Genomic DNA, 13,018 nt, shown 5'->3' with positions numbered 1-13,018 from the left:
TTGTGGGCCTTTACTTTCAACCCCTCAATCCCTGGCAACCAGTAATCTGGTCTCCATCATTACAGACTAGTTGTGCGTGTCCCAGAACAGTCCTACTTCTTTCTATCTGGCTTTATTTCCTCCGTATAATGTTTCTGAGATTCACTCATGTTGCTGTATATATCAATAGTTCTCTTTTATGGCTGAGTAATAGTAAATTGTGGGTGTATCTATGTGTGTATACACACACACACACACACACACACACACACACACACACTACCTAGGAGTAGAATTGATGGGTTAGTTGGTAAGTGCACATTTAATACTTTTAGAAACTACCAAACTTTTCCAAAGCAGTTGTAACATATCACATTCCCACCAGCAGAGTATGAGGTTCTAGTTGTTCTTCCTTGTATGCACTTGGTATAGTCAGTCTTTCTCATTTTAGCCTTTCTAGTGGGTATGCAATGGTATCTCCTTGTGGTTTTCATTTTCATTTCTCTGATGACTAATGATGTTAAGCATCTTCTACTGTATATCTTACTGAAGGGTCTATTCAAATCTTTTGTCCATTTTACTGGATAATATTACTACTGAATTGTAAGCACTGTTTAAAAATTACGGATACAACTCTTTGGTTGGATATATATGCATTACAAATATTTTCCCCAGCCTGTGGTTTGTCTTTTCATTTTCTTAGTGATGTCTTCAAAGAGCAGAAGGGTTCAATTTTGCTAAAGTTCACTTTATCAATATGTCTGGTATAGTGAGTGCTTTCTGTGTCCAGCCTGAGAAACTTGACCTACCCCCGGTCCAAAGATTTTCTCCTAAGTTTTCTTCTAAAAGTTTTAGAGCTTTAGCTTTTAAGTCTGTAATCTATTATGAGACTTTGGTGGGGGAAAACTGTATTTATATCATTTCTTTTCTGTGTGCATATCTATCACAATTTGTTGAAAACACTATCCTTTCAACATTGAATTACCTTGGCACCTCTGTAGAAAATCAACTGGCTATACGTGTGTGGGGTTGCATTTATATTTTTTAAGTTTTCTGTATATTATGATATTCTGACATCTTAAAAACCTTTCTGGCTGGAAAGAGAGACTGCCCATCCCAGAGCTAGGCAATTCTTAGAGACAGCAAAAGGCTCAGCAGGGAGCATGCCTTTGATATGCAAACTAACCAATCCAGAGCCCTACCTCCCTCCATCTGCTTTAAAATTCATAGAGCCAGGTACCAGGAATGGAGAAGCCACTCCTATAGCTCAAAGCCCTCTGGAATTATTCAAATTAGCCAATCCTAAACTGTTTACCTTACCCTGCCTTGCCTTTCCTGAGGAAACCTTTTTTTTTTTAAGTTTTATTGGAGTATAGTTGCTTTACAATGTTGTGTTAGTTTCTACTGTACAGCAAAGTGAATCAGCTACAGGTATACATATATCCCCTATTTTTTGGATTTCCTTCCCATTTAGGTCACCACAGAGCATTGCGTAGAGTTCCCTGTGCTATACAGTAGGTTCTCATTAGTTATCTATTTTATACATAGTATCAATAGTATATATATATGTCAATCCCAATCTCCCAATTCATCCCACCCCCCCTTTGTTCTCTACATCTGTGTCTCTATTTCTGTTTTGTAAATAAGATCGTCTATTCCAATTTTTTCAGATTCCACATGTATGCGTTAATATACGATGTTGGTTTTTCTCTTTCTGACTTGCTTCACTCTGTATGACAGCCTCAAGGCCCATCCACGTCTCTACAAATGACCCAATTTCGTTCCATTTTATGGCTGAGTAATCCTGCGGCAACCTTAATAAAAGCTCTAGCCTCAGTTTTCCCCTTTCTCCTCCTTTCTGCCTCCAGACCACCCTGAGGCTTCCCGCACATGATGCTGTGCGGCAATCCATCGCTCCTGTTTCTAGGATCTCTGAGTGTAATAAACTTTTTCCTGAGTCTCTCTGATCCTCTCTTGTGGCCATAGCTAACTATCACATAAAAGAAAACAGAACAGGGCCAATTTCTAGACTCTCTATTCCAGGGGTTCCCAGCCCCCGGGCCGCGGACCGGTACCAGTCCACAGCCTGTTAAGAACCGAGACGCACAGCAGGAGGTGAGCGGGGGGGGGGGGGCAAGAGAGCGAAGCTTCATCTGCTGCTCCCCATCGCTCGCATTACCGCCTGCACCACCCCCCAACCCCATCCATGGAAAGACTGTCTTCCACGAAACCAGTCCCTGGTGCCAAAAAGGTTGGGGACCGTCGCTCTATTCTATTCATTGCTCTATACGTCTATCCTAACACCACTGTCTTCATTACTGTAGCTTTAAAGTAAGTGTTTAAAACAAGTGGTCTAAGTCCTCCAACTATGCTCTTCTTCTACATAAGGGACTCACTTTCTAAGTCTTTTGCATTTCCACATAAATTTCAGTCAGCTTATCAATCCGTGGGACTTTAAATGGGACTGCATTGAATCTGAATCTAGAAAGTGATATTTTAAAAATCATTTATGACTTTTTACTGATTTTGACTTTTTAAAATCATTACGCGGGACTTAGTTTTGTGTTCTAGAACAGCATGTAAATATCACTAACCTTGACAATATAAAAGTAAAGGTACAGCTGGCAAATTATGGAAAACAGAGTGATAAGAGAGGCAAGAGTGGGAATACTAATATCTTCACCTTAAAGGTAGGGAATCAAAAGATACGATCTACAGTTGATAAACACAGATGGAGGCTTGCACATATTGTTTAAAGTTACAGACATGAGAAAAGGAAATTGAACCTAACAGACATATAACAGTTATTGCAAATCTAACACAGCCAAAGCAGATTTTTCCCACCTAAAACTGGGTCTATTACGCTATTACATGGGGGTCTTGTCTTCCCCATGTCAGTAAATGGAATCATCATCTACCCAATTGCTAAAGCCACAAACCAAGGAGTCATTCTTTATTTTTTTCTTTTTTCGGCCATACTGCGCAGCTTGTGGGATCTTAGTTCCCCAACCAGGGATCAAACCCACGCCCCTTGTATTGTAAGCGCAGAGTCTTAACCACTGGACAGCCAGGAAAGTGCCCAAGGAGTCATTCTTGATTCTTCTCTTTCCCTCTCCATCCCCATATTCATTCTTCTTACATTTTTTCATGCAGTACCAGCCCCCATTCTGAGCAAGTATATCCAGTTGCCTATTCAACATCTCCATGTATACGTTTAATAGGCACAAACTAAAAATTTGTAAATTAGAATTCTCTTCTCAGAACCTACTCTTCAATAAGATTTCTTTAAGTCACTAAATAGCACCACCATTCACCCAAAGTTGCTGAGGGCAGAAACTTAAAAGTTCTATCTCTGAGACTTCCCTGGTAGTCCCGTGGGTAAGACTCCACGCTCCCAATGCGGGGGGCGCAGGTTCGATCCCTGGTCAGGGAATTAGATCCTGCGTGCATGCTGCAACTAAAGAGTTCGCACGCTGCGACTAAGAGTCCACATGCCGCAACTAAGTCCGCATGCCGCAACTAAGACTCGGCGTGGCCCAAGTAAATAAATAAATAAATATTAAATAGAACTCCATTTTAAAAAAAGTTCTATCTCTGACTTTTTGTCTCACCTCTTACATCTAATCTATTAGCAAACTCTTTCAGTTACACCTGCAAAATACATCTCAAATCCAATAATTTATTACCACCTCTACTGCTACCACTCTAATCCAAGCCATCAGAGCTCTTGACTAGATCAGTGCCTGCATATGTTGAGTTCTCAACTTGAACGAATGAATGCAACCATGAGCAAATTCAGTCAGTTCTTCCTTCAAAAGATACCCCAAATCTAACCAATTCTTTTTGCTGTTGCTACTCTAGTCCTAGCCACCATTATATGGCAACCAGACTAGTGTAACAACCTCCTAACTGGTTTCTCAGCCTCTATCCTTGCCCTCCTATAACCTATCCCCACAGCAGTCAGGAAAATTCCTTTAAAATCTCAGACCATAATACTGATCCCCCCTCCCCTTCCCAGAACCCTACAGTAGCAGCCCATCACACATGGAACAAAATGTTTATTTTTAGCCATAGTACACAATGGCCTCATAACCTGGCCCCTCCTATCTCTGTAATCTATCTCCTACAACTCTCTTTGTTGCTTACTCTGGTCCACCATACTGGCCTTCTTGTCCTTCAGTGAACACACCATATTCACTCCTGCTTTTACATGTGATGTACATCAAATCTGAAACTCCCTTCTCCAATCTTCACACATGTCTTACTTCTTTCAGATCTCCACTCAAATGCCACCTCCTGAGAGGTCTTAGGTAGACAGACAGATATAGAAATAGTTATCTCACTATAGATAAAGATACGGATATGGATATAGACACATAGATATATCTCTTTCTCAATATATATTAGATATATAGAAAGAAGTTAAATATAGATATGTATATGTACATATGTGTGTATATGTATTCACACACACATACATATGTAAAATTAGCCTCCCAATCCCTATCATTTTCTCTTGCTCCCTTTATTTTAGGCATAAAAATAAGACAATATTATATATCTGTCTCACAAGGAAAATGAAAGCTCCATAAAGGCAAGAGTTTTCTGTGTCTTGTTCAATAATATTGTGCCAGAGCCAAGAAAAGTCCTGGCATCAGCACTAATATTTGCTGAGTAAATTAATGGATGGATGAATCCATTATCAAGTCCTTCAAGTCTTAACTCATTGGCCTCACCTCCAACTGCTTTTTTTCCCTATGATTTATTTTTTTAAGACATTAACTTTTAGAGCAGTTTTAAGTTCATAGCATTGAGAGGAAAGTACATAAAGTTCCCATATACCCTCTGCCCCCCACACATGTACAGCCTCCTCTGTTATCAACATCCCCATCACAGTGGCGCATATGTTACAACTGATGGACTTAGGCGGACACATCATTATCACCCAAGTCCATAGTGTATATTAGGGTTCACTCTTGGTGTCAAACATTCTATGGGTTTGAACAAATGACATGTATTCACCATTATCCAACTCCTTTTTTTCCCCAAAGAAGTATAATTTAAATTTATTAATAAGTAGTTTTTTTAAATTCTGAGAACCAGGTGTGTAATGAACTAGAAAAAATGTTTTTGACAAATTCTCAGTTTTGGCCACTAAATTTCTCTATTTTCCAGCTAACCAGAAGCAACTATAACTCAAAAACATGCAGAACACATAATTTCACAATACTCTGTAAAAAGCAGGGCAAGAAAGTTATTTTAGCATTATTTAATTGTAAGTCGTTCAGTCATTTTTGTTTGTGGTGATATTTGGTAAAATAATAAGGATACACACTCTGGAAAAAGATTTTTTTCATTTTTTTCATATGAATTTGTGAATCTGTTTACCTCAAACTCCTCTTCATTCCTCTAACATGACAAGCTTTTTTCCTCTTCAGTGCCTTTACATTTGCTGTTCCTTTTACATTAAAAAAAAAAAGAAAAAACGGTTCCGAGATCTTTCCGTGCCTGGGTACTTTTAGACTCCAGCCAAATGTCACCTATACAGGAAGCCCTTCTGTAACCATCTGTGCAATGGCAAGCTCACGCTCATCCAAATCACTCATATAATCATGGCATTTGTTACTGTCTGTCTCCTCACTCCTATAAACTTTACGAAAGCCAGGACCTTGTTCATTTGTTCATTGCTAACTGCCCACCACCACAATCCCAACTTAGAACAGTGACTAGCTAGCAGGTACTCAATAAATATCTATTGGATAGACTTTGGATGCATGGAGCATCCTGATATAGCTACATAAAAAGACAGAGGAAGCAGATGCTGACGTAGGTGAGCTAAATTCTGTCGTCTATCAGAGCAGGAAGTTAATAGACAATGCCTATACTGATGAATTAAGACATATTAAAACCTTAAAAATGCATTCTAATATACATTAGGTGCAGACAAATACTGTTTGATTCCACTTGTACGAGGTACCTAGAACAGTCAAATTCATAGAGTCAGAAAGCACATCGGTAGATGCCAGGGGCCGGGGGTGGGGGGTGGGGTGGAGGGGAAGGGGGAATGGGGAGTTAGTGTTAAAGGGGACAGCGTTTCAGTTTAGGAAGGTGAAAAATTCGGGAGATGGATGATGGTGAGAGTTGCACAACAACATGAATGTACTTAGTGCCACTGAACTGTACAGTTAAATAAGGTTACAATAGTATGTTTTATATCCTGTGACTACCACAATAAAAAAAATGTTTTAAATTATCTCTCCCTATTTGAATTTATATTATACACAGGCAAGGATATTTGTCTGGTTTTTTTTCCCATGGATGCATTCCTGAGTGCCAATAATAGTCACTGGCTCCATAATTTTTGAGTTAGAGAAGAGGATTAAGAAAGTGTCACAATCTAGAAATGCAGCAGACCCAGCTTGATGGCTCTAAATAAACATTTGTTGAATAAAAGAAAAAAAAAGACATATTATTATGTCTCACTTATATGTGGAATCTAAAAATAAAAACAATTATATTGGGACTTTCCTGGTGGTGCAGTAGTTAAGAATCTGCGCTCCCAATGCAGGGGGCCTGGGTTCAATCCCTGGTCAGGGAACTAGATCCCACATGCATGCTGCAACTAAGAGTTCGCATGCCACAACCAAGTAGCCCGTGAGCCACAACTAAGGAGTCTGCCTGCCACAACTAAGACCTGGCGCAACCAAATAAATTAATAATATAAATAAAAATAAAATTTTTAAAAATTATAGATACAGAGAACAGACAGGTTTTTGCCAGAGGCAGGAGATGGGGGTAAGTGGGGGAGGGGAGAAGTGGGTGAAGATGATCAAATGGTTTATAAAAATTAAATAATTCTTGGGGAGGGCTTCCTTGGCAGTGCAGGGGTTAAGACTCTGTGCTTCCAATGCAGGGGGCGCAGGTTCAATTCCTGGTTGGGGAACTAAGATCCTACATGCCACGCAGCGTGGTCAAAACAAAAAACAAACAAACAAAAAATTCCTGGGGATGTAACGTACAGGTTGGTGACTATAGTTAACAATACAGTATTGTATATTTGAAAGTTGCTAAGAGAGTAGATCTTAAATGTTCTCATCACAAGAAAAAATATTATAATTACGTGTGGCAATAGATGTTAACTAAACTTACTGTCGTGATCATTTTGCCATATATATACCTATCAAATCATTATGTTGTATATCTAAAACTAATACAATGTTATATCCCACTTATATTTCCATCTAAAAAAAGAAATATTACTACGGACAGGTTATTTACAGATGATGTAATTTTAAAAATCGAATTCAACAATTATCACTGATGAATGTATTCATTCATTCATTCACTCAACAAATTATGCTACATCTGCAGCAGTGACCCATGCACAGAGCATACCTTCAAGGAGCCTGACATCTAACTACAGAAACAGGCAATTAACCCAATTACATTTCTGTATGATAAAGGAGGGATACAAACTAGTCTCAGGGGGTTAGGAAAAAGGGAGTGACATTTAATCTGAGTTCTAAAGGATAAATAGGAGTTCAGTAGCTGGGGGGGAGAGGTCTGCTCCAGACCCAGGGACTTACATAGCCAAAGGCCCAGAAGTAAAAACGTGGCAAAATATGCCAGTTTGAATTTCACCCTGAGGAAAGAGAGGGCCAGGGTTTCAAGCTGGTGAGTGACAGATCATGCTTACATTCTAGAATAAAATAATCACTCTGGTTCCTGTGTAGAAAAGAGAATAGAAGTTTGTAAGAGTTTAAAGACTGCAGCTAACCTAGGAAAGAGATCGTGGTAACATGCACAAGGGTAGTGGTAGAGAAGCTAGAGAGAAGTGAACCAATTCAGATCTTCAGGTGGTAGAATCAGCAGGACGTGGTGATTAAGGGGATGTGGAGCCAGGAAAGAACGTAAATCAGAGCTGATGACACCCTGGCAACTAGGACTGCTGAGTGGCTGGTGAGATTATCCAGTGAGGTTGAAAAATGCGAAGGAAAGAAGGTCTGGGGTAAGATAATGTGCTCAGGTATAAATATATGGCATTTCAGATACCGGTGCAACATCCAAATAGAGGTGCCCCGTAAGATATGGGTCTGGTGCTCAGGAGAAAGGAAGAGGCTGGAGATGGAGAACTGAGGGTAATTAATATACAGATGTCAACTGAAGCCATGGGAGTAGATGGGATCACTCTGCAGGCAAATGTAAAGCGAGAAAAGAAAAGCTCAGGCCTGCAGACATTTGCAGAAGTCAAAAAGTTAAATATGATCAAATAATTTTAACCTTTATACAATATTCCCTTTTTGTTTACAGTTAGATACAAAGCCAACTTCTCTACAAAGCACCCAGTACATATTCTATCAGCCTGAAGCCTGGCACAGAGCTGTTTATAAAAACCAAGGGCTTGGCTTTCTTCATTATCATCACTTTGGGTATGATACTACAGAAACCAACTTATTAAATCACGCTGTTAAGTGCTTACTAATGTGGAATTCAACAAAAATGAATCAAATCATTCTACAACTAAACATAAAATGCACACTCAAAAATATGATTCACATTTTTAAAGAGGCCTATAATTATCAACATAAAATAGAGCCTCTTTCTGCTAATATAGTACTTTTTAAAAGTATGTAAACTGCAATTTGATGTGGTACCCAGCTGCTTGTTTTGCTCCGTAATTAATTCAATTAGAAATGTACATATTATGAATCAAAGTAAATCCAGCAGAGATGAAATAGTAATTGGTGAATTTGCTTAAAATTGGTTTACTTGCTATCTATATTACAAATTTTGAGAATGTTTTTTCATAAGAAAACTTAGCCTGTTCCTCCTCTTTGATCTCATAATCATCTGTGATATGCTGATTATGCCAACATAGAAATAAGACTGGATCCAATATACAACCCCTCTATTACATTAAATGACACCTCATAACAAGGTATATACAGAGGAACACAAACAGTTCTGTACACAGCAGTAAATACACACATGTATGTGTATACTACGTATGACGCAGAGACTAACAGTTTGGTGTGTGTCCTCCACTCACAAAACAAACACAGAGAGACTACCTCTGGAAAAGAGAAGTGGGAATGGGGGAAGAATGCTGGAGGAAGACTTTTACTTTTCACCCTGCATTAGTCTATACTGTGCTAATTTCTATAATGCAAATGTATCCTTGTATCACTTATGTTTAAAAATGAAGTGTGAAAACTGATGCCACTGATACCTTCCTTATGAGCACAGGGGACATTATACCCTATAACACCTCAGCTTCTTGTGGAGAGCTCATTGATGCTATGGCCCCATACATCAAACGCTAAGCTACTGACAAAAGTTATGTCCCCCTAGGGTAAACGTATTTTGGATTTTATGCTATGAATTCGCATCCTCTATATCAATTTCCATTCCAAGTGCTTTTGTTCATTACTGTTCATAGTTCAGTCTGTCAGTTTAATTTTGTGCTGCTTTGTAGGTATCCACAATAATTACAATGTTTAATGCTGTACCTTAAGGGTGAGCTTAACAGAGCAGTTTAAATGCATATGTTCTGGCCATTCTTTGACTCCCATCCCATCTCCTCTACACACACACCCTATCCCCCGCACACAGACAAGCATGTCCACTAGCTGTGTTATATATGATATCTTTCATCTTACTAGCTATTTTCCCATTACTTTCTACAGTATATCTGACGATGACATTATTATTGATGCTACAGTAAACAGCTAATACATGTGGTAAAAACACATGCACTATAATGAATCAAAATGACATACCTACCCACCAGACTCCCTCTACTCATTCTAATCAGATAATGGGTTTTGTTGGTTTTTTTTCTTGAGTGTACTACAAAAGGAGGAAGTAGCCCTGGGGAAAAACAGTCATAAAAACAAGGGAAAATAAAAGTAAATGTTTAGTTCATTGAGAACAGAAAGGAAGCTCAACTAGAAAATCTGTATCAAATAATATAATTCATTTGGTTCTATATGTAGTCTTCTTAACTTGAAGTTCCCTGAAGCATGAGTGGCAAGTGACACAGACACATACCCTCCAATTAGACTTTTTATTATGACCTAATTCATTAGAGCATAATTAAATTTCTTATTAAATGATTAACCATAAGTTTAGAAGAAAAGGTCATGTTGAATGTTAATTATACATCCTTTAAAGAATTTCAAAGATGTTAACAGCAGTACTCTCATAGACTGTCAGTTGTTGTTAATTAACTCAAACTCTTGGAAGGCAACTGAGCATTCTCTTTAAAAATTCAAAATGCATATATCCTTTTACTAATCAGTACAACGGGGAAGAATTTATCCTACAATCAATTTGCACAAGTGTGCAAAAATGTGCACGAAAGGATGCCTGGTGCAGTACTGGCAATACCAAATATTGGGAAAAAATTATGCATTCATTAGTGGGGAAATTATGATTGTGGTGCATTCATATGATAGAATGAACACAAGGATACAAAAAGTTCTTCTAGATAGATTATTAAATGAAAAAGAAAATCAAGGTGTAAAAGAATTTGTGCCAGAATAACCTGTATCTGTTTTTAAAAACAAAAGATAAAGATACATGAATGTGTTTGCACCAAAAAAATGCTGCGAAGATACATAAGAACCTTAACAGTGGTTAGCTCTGGGAAAGGGGACTGAAGTCAAGAGGACAAGAAGATGGAGAGGAGTAAACATTTAACTTTTCTTCAGTGATATATATATATATATATATATGTGTGTGTGTGTGTGTATATATATATATATATATACACACACACACACACACACTATATGGATAGAGTTTATGTATATATTATGTATATATAATTATTACCATATACATATATGATTTTTAAGTTGAAGGAAAAAAACAAGTTAAAATAAATAAAGGATTATGAAGAAACAGAAATAGTTCAACAGGCATAATGGAGAACAAATTTTATTTATTATTTTTTTTTGCGATACGCGGGCCTCTCACTCTTGTGGCCTCTCCCGTTGCGGAGCACAGGCTCCGGACGCGCAGGCTCAGCGGCGATGGCTCACGGGCCCAGCCGCTCCGCGGCATGTGGGATCTTCCCGGACCGGGGCACGAACCCGTGTCCCCTGCATCGGCAGGCAGACTCTCAACCACTGCGCCACCAGGGAAGCCCGGAGAACAAATTTAAGAGTAGAGAGCTTACATACAGCAGAACCTTCTTACCTGACACTTAGCACTACAGTATTTGGCAACTCGGCATTGAGAGCATCGCATCAGCTTTTCCTTCCTGTTAAAAAATAAAGTTCACATTAGGAAATGAAAGAGAATCATATATGGCTGAAGAAAGAAAACATAAGTCAAGGTATTGACACCAATATGTTCTGCTCACTCTATCTGTATCGTCCATGAGATTTAGATTTTCACAGTGATGAACATCTTCTTTCACCTTCAATGTGAGACATATACCTAATAACTAGTGTTCTTTTTTTTAAAATTGTGGTAAGATATATATAACAAAAAATTTACCACTTTAACTATTTTTAAGTGTATAGCTTCAGTGGCCTTAAGTACATTCACATTGTTGTGTAACAGTCACCACCACTAATGTTCTTTTTAACATAAATTTAATGAAAACACAGAGATTCCCACTTAGGCAAAAAATTTCACTTCATAGAGTTCTTTTTTTCATAGAGTTTTTAATGTCTCCTTATGAAATTAAGAATCTAGCCTATCAACTAACTGAAAGTACCCTACACCATTCAAATAGAAAAATTTTACAAGTTTAAATTTATCATGTAGTTTAATTATAATATACTCCTTCTGGGAAATGGTTTTCAATTTCCATTAAATTCAATTACTACTTTCAACTTGCTAAATTGAGATGCACCAAAGTTATGTCCTCACCAAATCGCCTGAGGAAGAAAAAAGCCAAAACAAAGAAAAACTTGGATTATAAAATAAAAACAATAAATCTGATGATGAAATTCACAGTAACAAACATCAGACAGGACTGTAGATACTTTCAAGGCAGCCAAGAGCATTAAAAGTCAAACTATAGTATTAACAACAGTGACAAAACAGGAACAAATCTTTCTAAGCACTTCTGATGTGCCAGGTACTGTTCAAAGTTCTTTACATCTATTGACTCACACTTAACTTCAGATAGTCCTATAACTAAGCAGTTTTATTACGTCCATTTTAGAGATACTTCAATACATTTTCAAGAGGTAAGAAGCAGATGACTAAGGAAACACACCATAAAGTTCAAGTGGCAGGTGACATTGAAACGGTAACAACTGAACCCTGCAGAGAATCAGAACTTGAATATACCAGGTACCTCACCCATAGGAGAGCAGCAGTGAGATATGGAGCATATAACATGGGGGGAGGTTAAAAGTCTAAATAAAGCAAAGTCCAAACATCTCCTATCCCCAAGTGTAGAATTACAGGTGTCAGATATCAACATCCCAGACAACAACCCAAACCCAAGCAACCCGGCCCTAAAGTTCTTGCTTTTAACCATCATATTATACTACCACTCTTAGACAAAACTGGATAAAAACAAAATCCACCCATAGGCTATTTTTCTTTAATTAATTTTTTAATTAAAATTTTTTTTTTAATTTTTGGCTGTGCTGGGTCTTCGTTGCTGCATGCGGGCTTTCTCTAGTTGTGGCGAGCGGGGGCTACTCTTCATTGCGGTACGCGGGCTTCTCATTGTGGTGGCTTCTCTTGCTGTGGAGCACGGGCTCTAGGTGCTTGGGCTTCAGTAGTTGTGGCATGCGGGCTCAGCAGGTGTGTCTTGGAGACTCTAGAGCGCAGGCTCAGTAGTTGTGGCACACGGGCTTAGTTGCTCCGTGGCATGTGGGATCCTCCTGGACCAGGGAACGAACCAGTGTCCCCTACATTGGCAGGTGGATTCCTAACCACTGTACCACCAGGGAAGTCCCGTCATAGACTATTTATGAGACACACTCCAAATAAAAGGACATACAAAGGTGGAATGAGAAGGATATGCTAGGCAATATTAACATTAATATTAAAATTAATTAAACACTAA

General features: G+C 38.4%; 1 protein-coding gene across 3 annotated transcripts in view; it reads right to left on the bottom strand.

Moving 5' to 3' along the window:
- Positions 1-13,018, bottom strand: part of SMYD3 (SET and MYND domain containing 3) — a 703,830-nt gene that overhangs the window by 512,731 nt on the left and 178,081 nt on the right. For 2 of the 3 annotated variants that reach the window (XM_029229197.1, XM_029229196.1), the window contains exon 2: positions 11,182-11,245. In XM_029229197.1, coding sequence (XP_029085030.1) covers positions 11,182-11,245 — 64 coding nt within the window. Of the gene's footprint in view, positions 1-9,758; positions 9,775-11,181; positions 11,246-13,018 lie in introns of those variants that run through there. The other variant, XM_029229198.1, reaches the window with a different exon arrangement.

Source organism: Monodon monoceros, unplaced genomic scaffold (genome assembly GCF_005190385.1).
Source record: "Monodon monoceros isolate NGI ecotype Baffin Bay Population unplaced genomic scaffold, NGI_Narwhal_1 Super_Scaffold_18, whole genome shotgun sequence".
Taxonomy (NCBI): Eukaryota; Metazoa; Chordata; class Mammalia; order Artiodactyla; family Monodontidae; genus Monodon; species Monodon monoceros.
The sequence above is the reverse complement of the archived record's forward strand: the minus strand, read 5'-3'. Positions and strand labels throughout refer to the sequence as shown.